This window comes from Liolophura sinensis, chromosome 7, assembly GCF_032854445.1.
Source record: "Liolophura sinensis isolate JHLJ2023 chromosome 7, CUHK_Ljap_v2, whole genome shotgun sequence".
NCBI lineage: Eukaryota > Metazoa > Mollusca > Polyplacophora > Chitonida > Chitonidae > Liolophura > Liolophura sinensis.
The window spans coordinates 31198473-31223618 of NC_088301.1; the positions used below are offsets into that span (position 1 = coordinate 31198473).

The window sequence follows — 25146 nt, forward strand, 5'->3', positions numbered from 1 at the left end:
GAGGTGTATAACTTGTCTGGCTAAAAGCTGTAACAGCTTATATGGCTTAATAAGCCTTGAAGTTTTAAGAAATTATGGGTAATAAGAAACTGTCATAGAATTTAGTGAAGTTACAGCAGTCACTGCACGTGGCAATGTCAACAACAAAGTCATGGTATTTAGTGAAACTCATACAGCAGTCACTGCATGTGAGTATGTCAACAACAAAGTCATGGTATTTAGTGATACTCATACAGCAGTCACTGCATGTGGGTATGTCAACAACGAAGTCATGGTATTTAGTGATACTCATACAGCAGCCACTGCATGTGAGTATGTCAACAACAAAGTCATGGTATTTAGTGATACTCATACAGCAGTCACTGCATGTGAGTATGTCAACAAAAAAGTCATGGTATTTAGTGATACTCATACAGCAGTCACTGCATGTGGGTATGTCAACAACAAAGTCATGGTATTTAGTGATACTCATACAGCAGTCACTGCATGTGGGTATGTCAACAACAAAGTCATGGTATTTAGTGAAACTCATACAGCAGCCACTGCATGTGGCAATGTCAACAACAAAGTCATGGTATTTAGTGATACTCATACAGCAGCCACTGCATGTGGCAATGTCAACAACGAAGTCATGGTATTTAGTGATACTCATACAGCAGCCACTGCATGTGGCAATGTCAACAACAAAGTCATGGTATTTAGTGATACTCATACAGCAGTCACTGCATGTGGGTATGTCAACAACGAAGTCAGTGTATTTAGTGATACTCATACAGCAGCCACTACATGTGGCAATGTCAACAACTAAATCATGGTATTTAGTGATACTCATACAGCAGTCACTGCATGTGAGTATGTCAACAGCAAAGTCATGGTATTTAGTGATACTCATACAGCAGCCACTGCATGTGGCAATGTCAACAACGAAGTCATGGTATTTAGTGATACTCATACAGCAGTCACTGCATGTGGGTATGTCAACAACGAAGTCATGGTATTTAGTGATACTCATACAGCAGCCACTACATGTGGCAATGTCAACAACTAAATCATGGTATTTAGTGATACTCATACAGCAGTCACTGCATGTGAGTATGTCAACAGCAAAGTCATGGTATTTAGTGATATTCATACAGTAGCCACTACATGTAAATCACTTTCAACATTTCAAGAGTATTAGTAATTAAGTTACAATGCTGAAAAAAAATAAAGGATATGACAATACTCACAGCACAGTTCACAGATACAGAAACTAACGATGACAGCAGATAAATACCTACTTTACACATACATGTAGCTTACGTAAGAACACTGTACATCCCGCCTTCAAGGTATTTCAAGCAGCCTAATCCACATGTACATGTATTATGCAAGAGGAAGGATGATTTGTTAGCCACCAACGATATCCCCAGAGCAGATCAAGAGACGCCAGTGAAGACCACCGACATGATTGGCAAACACAGACATACATGTAAATGCATATGGCAAAGTATAACCACATGTACACAGTCTGATCAACTCCACCATTATTATAATGACTGGGTTTTGTGAATCATGCACACAGTGTACAACATTAATCCACTGGCCCTTCCCTACACATACACATATACCTAAACCTTCTCATTTTTAGGACAGATATTGCTAGTGCTGAAAGCAAATAATTACATTTCTCTCCCAGTTTTTTTTTTCAAGATATGAATATGTTGTGAAAAAAAAAGACACCAAATATTCATGCTACATTTACATGCATATGGCTAAAAAGAGCAGAGCAGGTGCCCCAAACATCCTAAGAATTAGGGTACATCTATAAACATGATCATCCATGAACAGTGTATGTGACGGTAAGCCATGGAAACCCACTTTACTGGGCTAGAACACCGTAGGGTTGGTGTACTGACAACATAGGCACTGCTCCGTTAGCTACAGGGACAAATTCTCAGAATAAGTAAGTTGTTGACATAAGAATAAGACACATGTCAGAATAAGTCACTAGTTCCTGGAACTCTTCGATTTCTCACTTAACACACATGTACAGATCCAACACTGAATCAATTGCTGAGTGGTCATCTGTCTGGGGCAGTAGATATGTATACCATAATTAACAAGCATTCAGAGAATATGGGTAGCTCGCTTAATTGAACACTTTGTAAAATTGCATAATAAGTCGTGTGATACGTTCAAATATTGACCTCTAAACCAAAAAAAGTAGAATGATTGACACTGTTGTCATGTCACAGATATTATCCTCTAATGTATAGTGCTAAGATCTGGCCATTAAATCAACAAGAAAGACCAAAATAATTATACTGTCATGACTATGACTGTTGTATGTAAGGATTGCAGAGCAGTGACTTCATATGTTATGGAGATGTAAATTATTGTAGTGGAAGAAGACACTGTGGGGAGTTAGTGCACAACTTTACCACAGAGGTTTTTTTTTTTATGACTGGCTATCTGTGTACTATGGGTGGCCACTGCAACCCTATGATTGGCCAGAAACTTTAACCATACTGGACACCAACACAGACATCATATGATCCCCCTCTCACAACTTCATAAGGCAAGCTAATAATAAGTGGGCATGTGTCAAAAAATCTGTCCTTACAATGCTGATTCCAAGATGATAATCATAAGGCACATTTCCAAACAGTTTCAAACAGCAGTTTCCAAAGGAACACATTTACGCAGGAAATAATATATAAATAGCAAAATACAACTGGTTACATTTAAGAGTGAAGCTGTCATCAATTTTCGATGACGCAGACACGACAGTCAATATTCTAGTCATCACATCCAATTCAAATTTAAAGTTGCAATCTGTGGATAATTTCCCAGGTCAAATACAAATATATATCAGTATATCAAATGCACTTTGATTGCAACTGTTCAAGAACACAAACTGATGTAAGTTCATAAACATGGATGCTAATATAGCCTACAGCTCCATGTTATATTTATTTATTTATTTATTTAACTCGTGTTTTACACTGTATTCTAAGAGTATTTCACCTATACAGCAGCGGCCAGCGTTATCACAATCATTTGCAGGTGATCTTGTTGGCCGAATGCTTAAGACATGAAGAACTCGATTTATCCTATTAAAAAACCTCTAAACCATGACAAATCATTATTATACAAATGTGTAAGCTTGTATTGAAAAATATACTGTCTGTTTAAACATATGTTAATAAACTGGATCCGAAGCTATTACAGCATATTCATATCATATTCACTCCTGAGAGACATATTCTCTCCTGTTGTCCAAACTAAGCAAAAATTAAACCAATTCTTTTCTGTTCCACAAGCGATACGCAAATTAAGACTAAGTTCTAATTAGTGTAATTAAATTAAAAAATATTTCTCTTCTCTTCCCCAAGGTAAGTAAATTAAACATATTATCTCCTGTTCCCCAGGCTAAACAACTTAAGACATACACTACATATATTCTCTACACTTTCCCATGCTAATACAATTCAAACCTATTATATCTTGTTGCTGCTTTCCTGAGGCACAGCTACAAGTATTCTATCTTAACAATGTCAAGGTGACTTGATGTCCGTTTAGTACATGCCTTGACCGTCAACTGTTCTGAAATGGCCCAAGAATTCAATCAATGAAAATTACTCTTTGCATGCAAACGGAAGGGAAAGTCAGTCAATTGCCACTAATAGGATCTCTCTCATCCTTTAGACAAATGCGACTGACTCGAGTGAAAGTGATTTCAAGGGACAAATTTTGATATATAATTGATGAAAGACTTGACTCAAGCTAGGGGTCACACATTCATTTGACTAGGACTCTGCTCCCTAACTGAATTGGGGGCAGCAATTCCTGTCCAATGCTAGGATCAAGGCCAACTTGACCAACGGGCTGCTGTTCTTGCATGCTCTTGAGTAGCCTGTAATATGTGGTCTAACCTCACTAATATACCAGATGCATGCAACCAGAAAGTGTGACAACTTTATATTATCATACACTAAGTACACTTGGATGTATGGTAAATAAACCTAAATTTCGCTCCAAAAACTGCATTTTCTGAGGCGAACAAATGGCATGAAATATTACTTTTAGAGCCAAAACTGACATTGTATAACCCTTGAAAGTTTTGATATTACATAAAAAGGCGATGCTCAAAGACAATAAATGTAATGTTTTATTCCCTTTGTTGCGCATGCAAAATGCTCATCTGATGATGCCAATGGAATAGTCGGATGGTCATCACATGGCAGATGCAGCAGAACAATGCCTCAGAACATTGTTGCTTTCATTTGCTATGGTGGCCGCATGACGTCACAGAAAGGTTACACATTCGTAACCAGTATATGGTGAACGATTTGCAACTTTGTATTTCATTTTGGGTCAAGGCAATTACATCACAGGAAGATCAAATGAATGTATGGCAGTATAAAACAAAACCTGGTAACAGTGTTCATTTCACTGTGAGAAACATGCCAGTGTTGAAGATTACAAGCAGATCGGTGCCCATGAATGTTTCACTGTTACAAAACACTTCACACATTATTTTCCACACTTGCAGTTGCCACCCATAGAACATGGATAGCCAACTGTCAGCAGGGATTTGCATATCAAAGACCAAGATCAACATTTCCTCAGCCATTCACAGGCTTGCAGTTGCCACCAATAGAACATGGATAGCCAGCTGTCAGTAGGGATTTGCATATCAAAGACCAAGATCAACACTTCCTCAGCCATTCACAGGCTTGCAGTTGCCACCCATAGAACATGGACAGCCAACTGTCAGTAGGGGTTTGCATATCAAAGACCAAGATCAACATTTCCTCAGCCATTCACAGGTTTGCAGTTGCCACCCATAGAACATGGATAGCCAGCTGTCAGTAGGGATTTGCATATCAAAGACCAAGATCAACATTTCCTCAGCCATTCACAGGCTTGCAGTTGCCACCAATAGAACATGGATAGCCAGCTGTCAGTAGGGATTTGCATATCAAAGACCAAGATCAACATTTCCTCAGCCATTCACAGGCTTGCAGTTGCCACCCATAGAACATGGATAGCCAACTGTCAATAGCGGTTTGCATATCAAAGACCAAGATCAACATTTCCTCAGCCATTCACAGGCTTGCAGTTACAACCCATAAAACATGGGTATCCAAATGCAGTTTGTGATTTGCATATCAAAGACCAAGATCAACATTTCCTCAGCCATTCACAGGCTTGCAGTTGCCAGCCATACAACATGGATAGCCAACTGTCAGTAGCTGTTTGCATATCAAAGACCAAGATCAAGATTTCCTCATCCATTCCCAGGGTTGCAGTTGCCACCCATAGAACATGGGTATCCAAATGCAGTTTGTGATTTGCATATCAAAGACCTAAATTTGCGCACGAACCCCCCACAGTGTCTTTTACCACTGAAATGATTTACATCTGCATAACATACAAAGTCCTTATTCATACGATAAACAGATATAGTTGTGACAGTATAATAATCTTGGCCTTTCTTGTTGGTTTAATGGCAAGATCTTAGCACTGTCTAATTAGAGAGTAATATCTGTGTATGACAGTGTCAATCATTTTACTTTATTTTGGTTTAGAAGTCAATATTTGAATGTATCACATGAATTGAACATTATGCAGTTTTATGAACTGCTCCATCAGGCGAACTACTGGTATTCTCTGAATGCTTTGTTTTAATACTGTAATTCTTCAACCTTTTTTATGTCTGTAAGGTGTTTATTCAAGCGTATTCTGGCACTGCTATGTGTACAGTGATAAAATACTACATTTTGCGAAGACCTGAAATTGGCCAATCCAACCAATGTAACTATGTCCCTAACATCTAATTATAAAAGTGCATTACTTGCACTGAAAGTTGCTCTTTATATGCAAAAAAGTCGAGGAATTAGGGTACCTTAATTATCAAGCCCGCAGACCCTTATTATGTAAGATACACTGTAATAACCATGAAATTACAACCAACAGCTCAGAGCTCAAAATGGTCCACATATGTACTTCAACACAACACTGTTTGCAAAATTGTAAATGATTTTGCCAGCAAATGTGTTTTTGCTGCCGGTGACTCAAGAGCACAGGGCACCAGCCAATAACATTACCTATTAAAACACTGTTGTCTTTTATACACATGTAAAAATTGCAACGACCGCAGGCTACATGATTGTTATGATGCACTGCACTATAATAATAAGGTATCATAATCACCACATCATTTGATCGACTCAGAGTTAATTGAAGTTGTGAAATACTTTCAAAACAACCTTAATTTAATGGATATGGGCCAGAAGAGTGGCTATCAGAAAGGCCATAATATGCAACTCTCAGCAGTAATGGAATTGAGCTGGACCGATTCCACAAAGCCATTTCTGACTTAGTCAAAATTTAAAATACGATCTCAAAGCTTATTTTTGGGGTTTTAGAAATTGAAATGTTGTACCCCTCATCAATGTTTAATATCCTAAGACAAATGTGTCAAAATGTCAACTCCAGCTACCAAAAACTAAGCACTGTACAGAGCTTATAAATTTTGAAAGTCAGAAAGAGCTTTGTTGAATACCCTCAAGGTATGTAAACATCACTGTTCAGGGGGTGTAATCATAAGTTAACTGATTCCTAGTACACAACAAAAACAATATCTCTCAACACAATACTATTACAATCTGTCATAATTTGTCATTGATTTTTCCTCTTTTGTTTTTTTCATTTGTTTACCTGCCACATACATCACATAGATGCATGTACATGTATTAATACATTTAAGAGAAAAATTCAAATAACATGACAATCTGACAGTCAAAGCAATCACATATTTTTTTTTATTGGTGTTTTACACCCTACTCAAGAATATTTCACTTATACGACTGCGGCCAGCATTATGGTTGGAGGAAACCGGGCAGAGCATGGAGAAACCCATGACCATCTGCAGGTTGCTGAATGACTTTTCCACCTATGACAAGAGAGGAAACCATCATGAGCTGGACATGAACTCACAGCAACCTCATCGGTGAGAGGCTCCTGGGTCATTACACTGCCCTAGTGCACTAACCAACTGAGCCACAGAGGCCCCATAAAAATGACGGCCTAAAGGGTGACTAAACATAATACAAGCAGGAACACGTAATAGACATTTTGTTCATTTGTTCACTGCCAAATGAGAAAAAGATTCAGGATCACAGATATAATGAAGACGTGTACAAATGTATTTATCCACAATATAATTAACAGAATTTCAAATTTTTAAACAACTGCTTTCATTAAACCAGGAATTTTGAAACACTTAGTAACATATTAATTAAATAGCATGAAGGCTATGCAAACGTGAAGTTAAAAATTTCAAAGAATGTTTAACCCCCCGCTGTTTCTTTGATGCGTGATCTTGAATGGTTTTTTTTCTGTATGACAAAATGTAGAAAGCAAATGAAAACTTACCACCATATCCGCAGACTGATCCGAGGCGCCAGTGTTAGCAGGCTCTGTTGTCTCACTCTCAGACTGCTCAAAAGCAGGAATAGAACCGCGAGCAACCACTACCTCCACAAAGCCGCTTGCACTCTGCAGGATCTTGATGGCCTGGTGATGGGAGATGTCTAATGGTTGGCCATCAATAGCAAGGATCTGATCCCCTTCCTGTAGCCTGCCATCTCTACAATCAAAGACAAACACGTCAAGTATACTATACATACAAATACATATACCAATTAATACATGTTCACCTGTATCAGATCACTCTACAATCAATGTACATATACAAGTAGCTCACCTATTCCACTTTATACAGTGCTGTTTTTTACTGTATTTGATCCTCCTCAGGCTAGTGAGGTCGCATGCTCAAACCCAGCTATTGCTGGTTTGATAGCAGACTGAAGTCAGGAGTGTTAGCAGTTAGGTGTACAGAACAGTAGCACATGCAGAGAGCAAAATGATCACATGTAGGGCACAGTCATACCAATTTAACAGTACATGTGTCGTATATAGTACATGTATCATAAAGAATCTAGCTGAACATACAAAGAGAAAAACTAGACAACATTCCCTACGCACTGAAAAATACGACCTGTTTTGTAGATCTCTGGTAGAAAAACCCTCCAAGGTCATGATTTATACATGCATTCCATTTTTCATGCTTTACAGTCCCACTACTGTCATCGTAGTCCAAGCTTTTCTTCTTTTCGCAATGTTACATTAAAATCCACAAGGTGGGTGGTTCAAAGCCAGTCTTGGCGAGGGAATTTGTAGATTCTCTACCTCGTCGGTTTTGTCACTCAGGCATTTGAACTTGGGCCTCTGCAGCCAAAGTCCGCGCTCTACTAACTTAGCTAAAGGGAAATTCCCTCTAAATATCAGTACATGTATTATTGATATTTTTATTACTGAACGATAATTTACTGTCGACAAGGAAATAATTGCAAAAATGTCAGCAAGGTCAGCATGATAAGCAGGAATTTGATGAATTATTGTTTATTATATAAAGATAAAAGACAATGAAAGTGGTGTAAGACAACTCCTGTTGATTTGTGAGAGGCAATCATCCAGTGTAAGCAATCATGTCAAAGAGCTCCAGGTCCATTTGTATTGTTATGACAACCTAGCAATTAGAACGTGTCTAAGTATCATCTTGTGAAAGACATGTACAATTACTTCCACCAAAAATACACCCAATAAGCAATCAATCTCTATCAAAATCTTATGTTTACTGACATTAGTATGCTTTGCTTTCCGCCAATTTCTTCGCCACAGTTTACAAAGAAGTTTTTTTAAAATATCACAGAAAAAAAAAACAAAATTAAACCAATGAATTCCCCCGAACACTTACTTTCAAATTGTGAACATAGAACATCTAAACAAATAGAAAGTCAGGATTATTTCTCCTTCATGATTTTATTTAGAAGACGCTATACTCTCAAGATTTAACAAAAAAATCTATACCCTCTATTAAATCCACTGAAAATTTCTGAATGACCAAGAATAGTACAAATCATTGCCTTTCACACAATACCACACACATACATGTACTATTTATAGCATTAAAATGACTGCAGATTTTGAAAATTTTATAAAAGCCAACATGCATTATAAATTTTACAAGCTTTATTACTGATTTTGAGCGGTAACAAGTTAAGAGCCGAAGCTAATATTTCATGAAGGGCTATTGCTTGGGCTATTAGCATTTTTTCAATTTTAATTTATCGACTTCTGGCTGGCAATTGATGATGCCAGTTAACCAAACCCATCACATAAAACTTAATTGTTGAGATTGTCACTATATGTACCACTTTTCACCACAATTTCACACATAAGACTGGGCACATTGGTATGGTTTGACTCAGCAGTTTAGTTTCCTGTTCACTTTTTAAACTGAAATCCAGAACAAAATTAATCATTCTTTGGCCATTCAAAATGCTGTTTTGGGCTATTTTCTGTCCATTCAAGATGTTGATGATAAGCTGGTGATCAAGATCATACTCACTTAATACACTCTACAACACTCCTGCCAAGTTTTGGCAATTGAACAAATGATATATCGCTTCAATTGGTAAATTTATTCATTTGATTATTGCTTCAAAAGGCTACATGTATTCCGAAGATTTTTGGAAAAAAATCAATCAGTGCAAAACCAGCCAAATTTTTGCAATTATTTTAGAATAGCCTAAACAACTGCCTTTCACAAAAACACCCACCTCATTTTGAAGTTCCTAAAATTTATGCAACAAGTCCCATTATAACTTTTTCAAATTTTAAAATTATTCTAACGGTGTATTTTAAAATAGTACAGGTACGAGTTGATATTTACTGAAAGGCCAGAATTCAATTGAGTTGTCCTTGGTAATGACAGAAAATTTCATCTGACTAGCAAATTTTGACGTTTTTGCAAGAAATTTCTGGCATAGCCTCTTACATGCTGTGCTCCAGAAAGTTTCACATACATGTTCATGTATACAAGGGTGTGTTTTATGGGTGGAGGAAAGGGAAGTGCCACAGACCTTTGGCAAGTTGCTGACAAACTTTTCCACATGTGACATACTGATGCATATACATACCATACTGGTGGAAGACAAATGTTCAATGAGCGTCATAAAGACAATCTCCAGACAAGCCTCACGAACTGCTTATTGTAACCAAAACCCCACAAGCCTCACGAATTGCTTATTGCAACCAAAACCCCACAAGCCCCACGAACTGCTTATTGCAACCAAAACCCCACAAGCCTCACGAACTGCTTATTGCCACCAAAACCCCACAAGCCTCACAAACTGCTTATTGCCACCAAAACCCCACAGCCGGGAAGATCGAGAGAATCGCCTTGATCAAATCATCTACTTTCGAAAATTGTCTTTTGTGATGTTTGGTAGAGAAAACATTATAGACTTGGCTGAGCTATTTTAAGTGTGCTTACTCTTATAGACTACAGATACTTTGGAGAGATGATTGGGAATCAGTCAATAAGCCCTACTGGGGTCCTGTGGAAATCTCAGGAGAGCCACAGGAGTTTACGAGTTAGGGGCAACACACTGCGGGAAGACCTGTCACTTACATTGCAATCACCAGCTGTGAATTGATATTAGAACATTAATTATCCTGCTTCTGTCTGTTCACGTCTACAAAGTAGCTAATGACATACCTAATGCATTTCTATGTTTGGATGAGTTGACTGGTTAAGAACAAGAAGACGGGCTGGGGTCCGTACAAATTCAATGTAAAGTAACAGGTCTTCTGGCAATCTATTATCTTAACTCACAAAATAATCTGATTTTAATTTGTAAGATTTCGGCAGAACTTGAATCAGACTTTTTTTAATATTCCAATGTACATTTAATAATTATAACCTCTACACACCTGAGCTAAACTGCATGAATATACACAAAACAAAAAGGCTTTTTGAAAATCGAATGCACAATGCCTCGCCAAAATAACTGCGGCAGCCATATTGTAGGTTGAACAGTGCCTAACATTACCAGTTTCCTAGTTTTGAAACCAATTATTTAATGTATAAGTTCCGAATTAATTAGATAAGTCTTTCTCGAGAAGATGACCTATCCCCCCAATACCAATGTCACGTCTTTGAAACTATTTCACAAGTCAGAAGTCAATATAAATCTCAATTAACTATACAGTCCAGTATTGTGGTAAGAAGTTATTGTTAAAGTGGAAATTATTCTGACGTCCTAAACGTATATAGTTATACACTTTGTTCAAGCAATATAATGTAAACTATACATTAAGGCATTCTGAGTGTGCAAACCTCCACCCTAGTTAAGTGTAACTATACTGAATACAAATTCCCACATACATGGGAAGGTCTGCCAGCAACCTGCGGATGGTTGTGGGTTTCCCCTGGCCTGTGCCCGGTTACCTCCCACCATAATACTGGCCGCCATCATATAAATGAAAAATTCTTGAGTACGGTGTAAAACACCAATCAAATAAATAAATAAATAAATAAATAACTCCAATTCCCATCACTACATAACACTACCACCCTTAAACGCATGAGGGGAAAATACTCTACTGGGATCTTTTTCACTGTTGTACGTAATACTTCTTGTAATTGCTTTCATAACAGACATCTTGGTTTTAGCACCATATTAAGGTGACATGATTTAAGAGAAAAGTTTGAAAAAAAAAAAAAAAAAAAAAAATTCTAAAAATGGACCCAGGGTACTATACTATTACAACATAAAAGAAAAATATGCATAACGTTTGTATTCTCTCTGACCGTGAGAAAGTTTCATGTAAAAAATTTGATATCACAACTAAAAATGTGATTTACTTTGTGAGTGACCCATTATGACGGTATTTCACCTAAAGCTTGGCTTGTTAATGAGCACTTTCAGAAGCACATAAAGGCCTTAAAATGACATTTCTGATAAGAAATTAAACTTTACCAAAAAACTTAAATGGAACTACAAAGTGAAGGAATCAATCAGAATCAAGCAAACAGCGATGCTTGAAAAACGCTAAACTTTACGTGAAATACAGTGGCCTACTTACGGTGAAAGTGTAATAGCTGGGAAAATTTTCAACTCTAACCCACACTAGGAGGCAGAAAGTCCTGCAAAGTTTGGCAAAGTGCAGATATGTCTCTGGCTTTATGAACTGTTAATTGGCCTTTATGCAATATTCTCAATCGCTTTCACAAAGTCACATCTGAACTGCGACAACACTGACAGCTACTGGCTCATACAAAAGCTCAATTTACACTTTTGATTAGCACACGTACATAAAACTCATTATTACAGCAGCCTGTGAATCATACAAATGCCATTCTCAATATTGATATTAATGGTTCCACCAGAACCATCTAGACAAGCTCATTGCATTTGTAGGCAAAACCAATGCCTTATAAGCCTCAGATGTCAAAAGCCTGCGAAGATTTGACTCAGATGCTTCTATTATGTACACGTATCTTTGTTCAGTCCTCTTCGATTTTGCAGTGTATCAATGACATGCTGCCAAATTGCCGAGAACCACCACCTTCTGGGATTCTGGTGGTTTTTATAGGGATTCCCAGACACCAGATACTGTATTAGGTGTCATTCAAAGCAAGCTGAGGATCAGTTTCATCCTGTAATGATCCACACATTTGGAAGATTTAAGACAGTCATGACAGAAGTCCATACAATCTACATTTCTCTGACAAGATTGTATTCTTTTATGTTCATGATGTTACTAGTCTATTAAAGTCACTTGAACAAATATATACAGTATACTTGTTACTTTGTATTTATTTATTTATTCTGATTGGTGTTTTACACCGTACTTAAGAATATTTCCCTTTCATATGCAACGGCCGCCGGCATTATGGTGAGAGAAAACTGGACAGAGCCCAAGGGAAACCCACAACCATCCACAGCTGGCTGCAGACTTTTACACTTATGGCCTATGTCATTTTGTAGGTCTCTGGATTTGAAACATTGTATTCAAGTGCAAGGCTCACAAACATCAAAAATCCATCCATTCATTCAAATATGTGAGAACACTTTTACGATATATGACCATTTACAGTATGTGTGTATCACCAGTGTATAATCATTCCTGGAGTACAGTTCACAGTCCAACCATTCAGGAGTACATCAGAACATTAAGAAAAGGAAACCATTCTTATCAAATCGCTTCATAGTCTTGCTTGTAATAGCCTACAGCAATGTAGATTACAACCACGCGGCATAAAGAGAAGCTTTATCATACGTATAGAGAAACTCTTAATTAAGCCATGGTACTTTGGTCTATATAAGGAAAAGTGAACCAATTATCGTTTGTTATGTAAAATTGCTTGACGTGGCTGTGTCAATACAGTATTCCCTCATGTTGCATCATAATTAATTGGTGATATAACAGTGAATGAAGTTTTAATACAATTGTCTTTACCAGACACCAACCATTATCATGTGTCACACTTAACAATAGTGTGCGCATGAATGTATAGGTAGACCAAATTACTTGGGTCTCATGAGGCATAGCAGCTACCATACATTACCAAGCAATTGCTAATATTGGCTTCAAGATCAAATTAACACGTTTCGTACAGAGCAGATGCATGTAAATTGAAATAATGACACATATAGAGTAACAGATCATAATATATGAGCTGACAAGATACATGTTTCAAGAGCGTGGAAACATTACAAAATTTGGGGGTGGGGGGTGGGGGGGGTGACGGGGTTGATGCAGCCGAAGAGGCATCCCTTAGTATGTCTTTGCCTTCATAAATAATTTGATTTGTTGAAGCGGTTTATGAGATCATGCTATTATTTTAGAATAGCTCAAATAATTACCTTTCACAAAATTTCAGTGTCGTCTGGGCATGTGTTAATGTCCAAAAATAGGTAATGAAGTTCCAAAATTTATAAACGGTGTTGCGCTGTAACTTTCACAAACTTTACAAACATTTTAACAGTAAAAATCTCTGTATAGCCTCTTTGTTTATTTTCACTGTTGCTTGAACTCCATATCTAAGAATATTAGGTACCACATTAGTGCGCAAATGGTTCTTTTAGTCTTAAATGACGCTTTTAGACTGTACAAACAACTAAAAAAGCGTCATTGACATCGTGACAGTAGGGGGCTCTACCAGCTCCCTTGTCTGAGGCTGAGGGTTTGAGCCTGCATTTTTGCTCACGTGGCCACAGCCTGTTTTCATGGTTACAATACAGCTGACACACATGTACATGTATGAACATTTTTAAATGCTGGGTCAAGATTATATATGCCACTTAAAGAGATATAGTGTCAACAATAGTATTGTATAAACAATGGTGCTGCCATTTTAAACATCTGCATAAAATGAAGGTTTCCAGAGGTCCACTGATATGTATCTCACTTTGATTGAACAATCAAATGTGCAGTTTTATCCATGTTTTCCCTTCAGCCATCAACTCACTCAAATCGCTATTTTAGAGACATGACCGAAGATTGACTTTTTCGACCTTGTAGTGTAGACGACAGGAGATGTTCAGTGAACTTCAAATATCAGACACTGTATTGTGATTTTACCTATGTGTACCATGAAACTTCAGTTCACCACACAGATCATTGAGAATTACGAATACTATATAAACCATTATCAATAGAAAGGAAGACCATATTTGGTTTACTAGATTTATAGTTCATACTATTTACATGCTTGATCCACGAACAAACCCTGCATTATGAGAATCTTTGTGCTGCCTCATCGGCATTTTATCTCATTGGATGGACAGTTTACACCAGTGACAGATTTCCCATTCTAATTCTTTTAATGTAGATATTTTTAGAAAAATATAGGCCCATGGGCATTTTGTTACGAGTCAAATGCAACTCATTTTTGTATTTTGCTGAACTGGCTTAACAATTCTGAATTTCTTTCCACAGCATGTCCCTCTGAACCTTCCACAGTATATCCCTCTGAACCTTCCACAGTATGTCCCTCTGAACCTTCCACAGTATATCCCTCTGAACCTTCCACAGTATGTCCCTCTGAACCTTCCACAGAATGCAGGGCGACAAGTACCATCTGTGACACTGGCCTCTGTATCTCAGGCTTGCTATCACCTGCATTCCAACGCCTTTGCACTAATGAAGGAAAAGTGAATTGTTCTAAAAATGGACGCATGACACAAGAGCTAGAGTCTGAGAAAAGGTGGGAATGAATTAATGACACTTGTGCCAGGAGTGTTAAGGAGCACACATCTGCTCAAAGACAAACACGAAGGCCTGGTGACACATTTCAGCAATTCAATTACACATGTATAAAGCCATGTATAGTATATATAATAACATATCTCTGTACTTGTCATACAAGTTGTCTGACCAATCAAACAGTAGACAGATATCGCTATTCTTCCTAGCCAGGTGTTATAAAAAGTAAGAAATTAAGAAATGGTGCAAATTCTAACAGTTCTTGTGCAACATAACATAGCATTTTCACCCTGAAAATTTTAGCAACATCATTCATGTGACCATTCCCAACAATTACAACTGATGTCAACTCAGCTGATGCATGAAAGACACTCTTGCAACTTTTTATATCAACTACATGTATTCAATTGCATGTGTTCTGAGAACAATTTTACCGACCTTTATTTTGTAGGTGTGAACTTATGATTTCTGCATCACAATGTAGGAGTTTCAGTTCCTTGTATGCTATATACATTCACTGATTAAGCTAAATTCATGCGCAAACATCTCTACAGACAAAACTGGTTTAATGGTTCGGTCAGAAATTGAAACCAGGGTGTCATAATAACCATCGGGAACTGAGGCTACCCTCCTCTCCTCACCCCACGCTCCCTTCTGCTGTGTCAGTAAAACACCCCAGGTCTGTACAACACCTAGCTTGCCACTATGATCTTGCTCACTGCTATTACAAAAAGACATTTACACAGATATGCAGACAAGTATGCAAAGTATATTCCCAGACACATAACCTTCTTTGCATCTACATGGTTTATGCCTAGTCAATAAGGCACACATTATGGCATGAGATCAACACGACGAGACAAACAACAAGTGCACGTGCATGTAGACTTGGGCTCACCTGTGTATAAATCTGGATAACTTGGTTGTTGGGCAAACTTGAGATCACAAAGTTTTCTGCCCTGATATATATGCGTGATCAGGTCATGTAGATTCGTCAAGACGGTTTACAGTCCAGCAGTAAGTAATCCTGCCTGCGAGCTGAAACTCGGCTCAAACTGATCCCCATCAACTCCGTCATATGTGTAAAATCGTTAGACTATACCTGTGGACATCGCATTACAGAGCGACACCTGGTTAAGACCGGCACGAGTGTATATACCTTCAACATGTGTTTACACTGGTCTCTGCTCGATGTAATAGGAGATTTACCCTGTTCTGTACTACGCACACCAACTCACTTTCACAGGTAGTTATAAATGTACAGGGAGCTTTACTGCTCCATCCCACTGTGAACAACAACAACACCATTCGTTTACCTGTCTACACGGAACACCTTGTCAGGGCAAATAGTACATGCATGTAAACCATATCAATAGTACTACAAGAGCACACACATATGCATGTTTTGAAGACTGTGACAGCCAGAACAGTATTCCTCGTGTGGATCCATTAGAAAAAATTGAGTGCAGACTAGAGTGTGACAACAAAGTAGATCCATAGAGTCCACAAGTTTAGGTCCAAAGCTGCTATGCGATGGTTAACTGCAGTTGTAGCACCTTGTAGTTGTCCCTCACGCATCAGCATGTTGGTACAGATTTGTCTCTAGCAGTTATTTCTGTAGGTGGTTGATTGGTAGTATGCAGAGTACAAACCTAGCCAGCTAGATGTCTAGCTATGTTATGTCATGTGAAGTCTACCAGCAGTTATCTCCATTAGCCACGCACACAACACTGGGTTCCCAGCATACAGCCTGTATACAATATAGTGTACATACCTCAGCTACAGGCTGTAGTACTAATGTATCCCCATCCTTCCCCTCAATATTATAGACCTGTTAAGCTCTCAGTGCTGAGGAGTGATGTGTACATGCAGTAGATTGCAGTGACACAGCCCCATATCCACAGCTAATCAGGTGAATCAAGTGAGCGGCAGGATTCACATGCAGCCCAGCACAGCCAGTTAGTTCACACAATACAAACACAACCGCTGTGAATCAAATAGCTGTCTATGGTAGTAGAACTTCCAGGCCATTGCCGACTGCACCAAAATAGAACACATTTGCACTGGTAGATCTCCCTGTTATATGCTCTCTCTCTCTCCCCTCCTGGCAAGTGCCGATGAACACCAGCTTCTGCATGAGCTACATACATGTGTACATCTTTAAGCCTGCAGCCATCAGCCGTGAATCATCCACCACATGTACCTAAGCTGAATTCCCAGTTTACAGCGGTTCATCGGCGTTTTCGCTCTTGTCCGCGTTTCAAGTACAAATTATTAGGCGCCTGTGTAATGGCATTAGAGACAGAAGATGTTGCACGGCTATAACTTGTGGGAACGGGAGGGACATTTGTAAGGTCCGTTCTTGCCGGATGGATTCCACCCACCATTTATACTACTAGCCTGCAAGCACATGCTATTTTTCACACATAGGAATGAAGCAAGACCAGTGGCACGCTCCAGGCATACCGGCTGAGTGGGAGGGACAGCCAACCACCTAGCTTATAAATAATCCATAGTAGCATCCCATAATATTAGTTCTGCCGCCATTACTGAAGGCTCTCTTACACATCTCATTTAGTGACCTTTTATGCCCCAGCAGTGTTGTGCCAACCAGCTATCATAAATGCTTGCAAGTAAATGTACAGGGAGTAGACGGGCAAGGAGTGGGTCTTGCTGGCACAATGACTTCTTTCCTGGTGGTGTTGGCCCGCTTGCTGCTAAAGGTATTGATTAAATGCTAGCACAATAGCAACACACAGCACACTTCAGCAGGCTGCCACTGCACTCCCAGCTTGATTAATATGCAAGTAACCCACACTATCTTCATACAATCGCTGACACAAGCAGATTTGTGTAGCTGCAATGATGTAACATATTGGACCAATACCACAGGTAAATATTGGCATTTCCCAAATACAAATCAAGCATGGATTTTCTTTAAAGACCAGAGCAAACAATCTGAATGACAACTTTTTAACTGCTGGTACATGTATACCCACATGCCATACTGACTTTTTGTTTTCAAAAATGAAGTTAAATGAGGTAAACTACAAGTAGTCCACCTTATACATTCTTAGGCCATTTAATGAACATTTTTAATTACAATAAATAAATCAATAAAACATAAAAAAGAAATATTTTCAAAATAGCTCTTCAAAACACAACTAGAACTGCAGTTGTACGGCTTCCAAGCGGCCTGTATACACAGCTTTTACCGTCCACTCTCTTTAATTTTCCACTTTCTGCACCACAGACGGTTCAAATCTATTAGTTTTGTGCTCTTATGAAAAGATCCCAGATTTGTCTAATACGAGCAAGAAAATAAACGTAATCCATATTAGACAGTAAACTTTCCGCACAAGAGAACTGTATGTAACATGACTTCCCGATCATGAATCTGGACGTATTTTTCCCTGCAATATGTACTTACGTCGCAAACTGCCATCAGAAATCAAAAATTTGGAATTTTCCACCATATTTGTACATCACGTAACAAAAAACTAATACAATTGTAGAGTTCAAAATTGCTAAGTGGAAGGAGCTATATATGTATTGTATGTATGATGAAAATCTGTGAGCTGTCTCAATAAATACAGGATATACAAGGCTTCAAAATTTGACCAAAGGCTGATGTACTATATTTTGTCTCATTGTATGTTATATAATGCATATATACACTCTATTCATGACTGTGATGAATGTAGAAATATTGTATGTATGCCACCTGACGTAGTTTGATGTCCTGATCATGACTCAGGTCTTATTTTTTGCACATGCACACTTTTGAGTAATGTCCAAATCCAGATTTACCACATTTGGCACATTTACATATACATACTATATAGTGTAATACAATGTATGGATGGCTACGAAGAATATATATAATGTATATGTTCTCTTAATTATCTGGTTTGCACTGCAGTTGCGATTGGGTCACCCGGTGTCATTGCAACCCAATGTTCTGCGTGTATTTCTGAAAGTCAGCTTTGTTTTGCGCAAACCTTGTCTTCTTTACTACACGCTAACCAGGCCCCGGTGATTGACAGATATCTACATGTGCCATGGTTCAGGTGTTAGTTCTCTGACAACAGCAGAGCTATTAGTAATGCAGTCAATCTGTGGATTCACACATAAAAGTATAAACTTGCTGTTACAACGGCCAAGCTTTTTGAGTTATTTCTCACAAACAGGCATCCTAAGTGTGAGATGGGATCACTGTTTTTCACTGGGCATACCACAGCATCATCAAGGTCGCTGATATATTCACGGGAAGTGAATGACTGGCCATCTGCCTCGATGATAAATGGTGTAAGATCGCACTGAAAGTTTCAAAGCTGTGTATCTGCTTATGTATTTATTTTTGACCAATAGTTCATCCTCTCATATGAAAGATATGTGTACAGAAAATGAGTATGGAAATTGTGACTGCCTCGTGGACTTATAGATTGATATATATAATAGAGTGGATGGCAGAGGAGATGCTGTCGAAATTTCCCCCGACTTGACCTGATTACAGAAGGATTTAACACTAACCGTATCCCGGTTGGTGTAGTATGACACAGATGTGTCTCGGGCAGTTGAACGGCAAAGATGATTGACATCGGGAAATTGACATTAGGCAGACTGCGATGTATAGTTTTGCGGCAAATTGCGAAAAAGCACCATTTCCACCATATTTAGCAGTCACGTCACGGAAACTGTTACAGCTGTAAAGCTGAAAATCACTGAGTGCAAAGTGCAATACATGTACTCCATGTATGCTGAAAATACTTGAGCTGTGTTGTGTCAGAAAAGAAGAGACATGCACGCCTTCAAATATTGCCGACCGGCCCGGATAGCACAGTTGGTAGAGCGTCCGCTTTGGGACCGGTAGATCCAGGATCAATCCTTGGTCGAGTCACACCTAAGACTTTAAAAGAGGAAGTTGTAACTTCCTCGTTTGGCGTTCAGCATGAAGGGGATAGTGCAACGACTGGTTGACCCGTATCAGTATAATGGCTCGGGCGGGGCGGCTTACTTGCCTTCGGTAAGTCGTCTCAGTGATGCAGCACTAAATAAAAGAGCGGTGGAAATCCGTCCTGCAACAAGGAGGCACATTACACGTGCATGCACCCTAATGATTCCTTCGTCGTCATATGACTGAAAAATTGTTGAGTACGACGTTAAACCCCAAGCACTCACTCACTCACTCAAATATTGCCCAAAGGTAGATTTACTCCAGTTGACACACCTACATACATATGATACATAGTGTACTTAAAATGCATTAATGACTATGAAGAATGTAGGCTTTCTGATTAAGATGGTTATATATCTATATGTGCATTCCATTAAGGTAACCCGGAGTGACAAGGCATAGACCGGCAATACTGGCTTGAACCCCGGCATCGCTGCTTTAGCAGCTACATTTTCGATGTTTTTATAGTCATAATCTGAAAACTATACCAAGTACAAAAATAAATCTTACAGATTTGTAATCCAGATGTCAAGCAGAACTAGACAGTGTGTTTATTTAAACAATTTGAGAAGTTTTTAGACTTGACCTACTTTTAAGCCAATTTCATTGGTCAGTTACAGCACAACTTGTATGCCAAACAAAAAGTTTTTGTACAATACAGGTACGGTGATCCACCTAAAACTTGCAAGTTTCATCCAAAGATCATCAATGGATTTACGGAAAAAGATGGTTTAAGCTTATCAATAAAAACTCAAAATGGCTGCTAAACCACGGGCCTGGCTATACAGCACAAAGCAGCACGAAAGGTGCCTCATACGTTGGCTATTAAAAATTCTAAGTTTGTTTTTTCTACCTTTACCAGTTCTGGAGATATTGCAATTTTATGAGCTGACTATGAATAAAAATAATTTCTTAAACACATTTTAATGGCAAAACTATCAGTCGTAGCTGTGCAGTCCTTCAGTCAAGAATGAAGATCTGTGGTTGATCTATCTACTGACCAATTTTCAGCTCCATTGCTATTACGGTGTGCGGTCACGTGACATTTAAAAAATGACACTGAAATGACCTATAATTGCAATTGAAAGAAAAACTATACATCGTAGGAAAAACTAAAACCACGGTTGTATTCAGCAGGCCAAACACCTAATTGCTATCTTGTTTTTTTCAAAATACATCCAGGTTATCACGTGACTAAAAAGACCAATAGCGAGCTTCCACATTTCTCAACCGATCTGCATAACACTTTCAACCAAGTCATATAATGTACATGTATAAAACTGCACAAATCTCCCGTAGCTTATACTGCCAGTAATTCCACTGCACAATGAGACCAACGGAAAATATCAAAATGTCCTGTCTGAGGCCAGGATTGATCCCCAGCCTTGTGGTTGGAGTCGGGCATTTTACAACTGTGCTATGCCATCACACCCCCACCCACCCTCAATTCCCCAAATAAACACAGGAAACATAATACAGAGAAAAGCAATTGTAGACTGAATAAATAAAATTCCCAACTGAACAGTGATATACATGTATGTATGCTCAAAAATGACATTTTTTTTCACGCTTTCGAGTTGACATGAACATAATCACTTAAAGTATAGAATACATCAAAACAATCATTCTAAAAGTATTGCTTTCATAATAAATGTCCCCTACTGGTGTGACTGTTCACAATAATAGCAATGTTAACATGGTTAAGAGTGGACGAAGTCAGCCATAATCTTGTCAAGCTGAGATCTCCCACAATTGAAACTTGGTCTGTAAATTGGCATTATGAAGGCATGTACTATGTGTCAATTCAAAATGATAGATCCAGTAGGCAATTCATGAATGATAGTCCATCAACATAATTTGCTGGGCATACAATATGTACACGTATATATAATATTGTAGTGGAGGTTATCTTCTATCTACTACTCAAATAGTCTCAGGATTAACTAAAGGGTGACTCAAACTTTTTTGGAATAACTCATGTATGTAAAGGCCACCATTCTTCAAATAATGTTTTTGGCCAATTATATTTGCCCAATGTTTTTCAAACTTGTACATGTGGGCTCAACCCACTTAATTTTCCCGAGGGTCACATGGTCACAACCCACTCCCTCAATGGCTGTTCTCATAAATTTCCTACATGTGGACTCTGATACAGTTTATGCCGCGCCTCTGATTACAGATCTCTTGGCATGTAAACATCATTCAAGTCTTATACACAAAAATTCTGGGTACAGGAAGAGTTTAAACCATTGTTTCCTGTTCCTCTTATAATACACATAAATGTACGCATATCTATATGCAGGTCACATGTGTTTTATTAAATAACTCTATACCGACCAAGAAGCAATAACCAAGTAATGAGCAGCCCATTACCTGACACACGTATCCTCTACGTGTAAATACTGAATCTGTACTCCGTATACTAACAGATTTGGTCGTTAAACAGGCTATTCAGGAGATGTTTGGCAAAAAATCAATCAATGCAAATCCAATCAAATTTTTGCAATTATTTTCGATTCCCTAAGCCCTATCTTAATTAGTTTTTGAGAAATCTTATCAAGAAGATTGTCAGCGGTACTGTATTTCATTAGCATTTCAGATGACATCTTTCTCACTGATTTATCTAAGATAAGGTCACCTGAGGGCCTTTTTGTGTAATTTGATTAATTTCTTACTAGAAAAACTAAAGTGCTGGCATCAAAAGTATCATTTTAAGGTCCTTAAGGGGCATATTCAAAAGCTGTTGTTTTGATAGACAATCCAAAGAATGATCCAACACCGTTTTGCTCCAAAATCCAAGGGGAACAAGCCATGGCATTTTGTGAAATCCTAGATTGTCCAGATTTGTGCGATTTATTTCTGGTTAAACAAAAACTACACATTACATACACATATATACAAAATAACAAGAATAATGTAACACAATGAAAGTGAATCAACATGTATTTATATTCTGATAATTTTGACTTTCAGGAAGAAAAACCTTTGCACATGTCATGAAGAAGAAAGTTAACCCATGCCACAGGGACAAAAAAACCATACCAGAAAAATAGTCAGAACATGACATAGGTGTTTAGAGTAGGAGTGATACAGAGAAAAATGAGACATCTGTATACAATAATGCAAACAGTCTCGTCAGTTGCTGAGGAGAGAGATCATATATTGTTTATTTCATTTATGTTACTTGTCTATTTCACCAGGAAGGCACTGAAAACTGATACCAGCCATTAGTTCCTGCGCAGGTCATTAGCTTAATTAGAAATGATTACAGTTTTATGGCAATGATGGTGGACAGACCAGGTCCCTTGGTGCAAAATCCAAGTCACACATATCTACCTCTACACGCTCTATATTTACATTTGTTACAGGGAAAGACAACTACCGCTAAAGGATTTTACATACATGTACCATGTGTTACCAGAAATTTACACTTTGTTTACTCTCTCAAAAAAAAAATTAATAAAAAAAAAAAAAACGCGTTTCATACTCTTTTACAAGGTACAACAGCAGCTAATAATGTTTATGTTCTGCTTTTGGTCAATCATATTGCCCCAATTTTTAATCTACTGGGAACCACCCCAGGTTGGCTGCCCAGGTTTGATCAAAACCATCTGATTTCCAACAGATCAGCGAAAATCCCACTGGCACCATGTCACTGGCTTTCCAATTAATGTTCACCTATATCTTGATCATATTTGCCTTTATGACCGAAAATGTCAGATACAGAAATACATATAGTACGTAGTTCATGCTACTGATTGACTTTTCCTTAAACTTCAAACTGAACCAAGTTCCATTTGTGCCAAAGTGACACCAACAACATTCAATGAATTTTAAATATACACGTAAGTAAGTAAGAAATTTGTTTGGCAAAAATATAAACACAGTGGGCAAGAAGTCATGCAAGTGACAATATGGAGAAAAAAAATGAACAAAAAGGTAAACCAGACGAACAAAGAAAAACTGACAAGGCTGATGCTATTTTGCCTCAACCAACCACTTTGACCTGGAGATAATGAAGCACATGCCATACAGTACAGCCCACATCAAAAGGGAAGTCTAACACGTTAGACCCTCGGTAGATAGAGGATAGATAGTCCATAGACAGGCGGTAACAATGCGATATCTCGTGCGGAGAGAAGGGGATATCCCCCCCATTCGGCGGGCTCACGAGTACATCACTCGGTGAAAATGTAGTCCGGCTGTACGTCGCCTGTGTTTACAGACTGCAATGCTCCACATGTGGTCCGACGGCGCACGATGAATCCACAAGTCGGGTTAACATGGCATATGACCTACCGGTATGTCTGTCATCGGTCATTGCTAGATATTCTTCAGTCTCGCTTTCACTAATATACAGTAAAATTAAAAAGGATATATGGAAACGACCATAGGATATTGAACACGGCAGACGTAAACGAGTAATCTGCTTACCGCAATAAGGATGACCTTGCAAAAGTCCTTGAATTTTTAAAGAGCCAAATTTTCGGGTTTAAATCTACAAATACAGTAGTGTATGAACATATTTATGTCAATTTTTAAATTTTGTCAATAAACCTCCGGTTCTGTTTCAAATGAATGAAAATTTAAAATAAAACCTTCTTCGGCAACTCGTATTTATACGTCCATATTATATCGCTCAAAAAAGGCCTAATCTACTTCAACAAATAAAGCAGAATGGAGCACATACGATTTGCAAATCTTTAAAAATATTGAAAGATGTCGACTGAATTTTATATAAACGCTACCCAATATGGGCTTCATAAATGTAAGGAATTAAATTTTAAGGAGAGCACATACATGTACGCCTGTGTGTATTTGTACAGCAATACTTCATCTCGGATCTTGCCTGTGAATCACGATTATATGTGTTAATAATGTTTTCTAGTTGTAAATACATACAGAGGCAACCTACGAAAAATAAAAGAGTGTTCTAGAATAAATATTCTTGAAGTCATCTTTTTGAAACCAGCTGTGTTCAAATACATGCCTTCATTGTTGGAGTTTTGAGAATGGCTTCAGTCTGCATTTTGGGCAACACAGCTCAAGTGTCACTCATGAAACCTTTGTAGCGTTAA

General features: G+C 38.2%; 1 protein-coding gene across 6 annotated transcripts in view; it reads right to left on the reverse strand.

Moving 5' to 3' along the window:
- LOC135470011 (multiple PDZ domain protein-like) overlaps window positions 1-25146 on the reverse strand; it is a 120644-nt gene that overhangs the window by 77761 nt on the left and 17737 nt on the right. For 4 of the 6 annotated variants that reach the window (XM_064748698.1, XM_064748695.1, XM_064748694.1 and 1 more), the window contains exon 4: window positions 7426-7639. In XM_064748698.1, the coding sequence (XP_064604768.1) occupies window positions 7426-7639 (214 nt within the window). Of the gene's footprint in view, window positions 1-7425; window positions 7640-7756; window positions 7884-16009; window positions 16066-25146 lie in introns of those variants that run through there. The other 2 variants (XM_064748696.1, XM_064748697.1) reach the window with 2 other exon arrangements.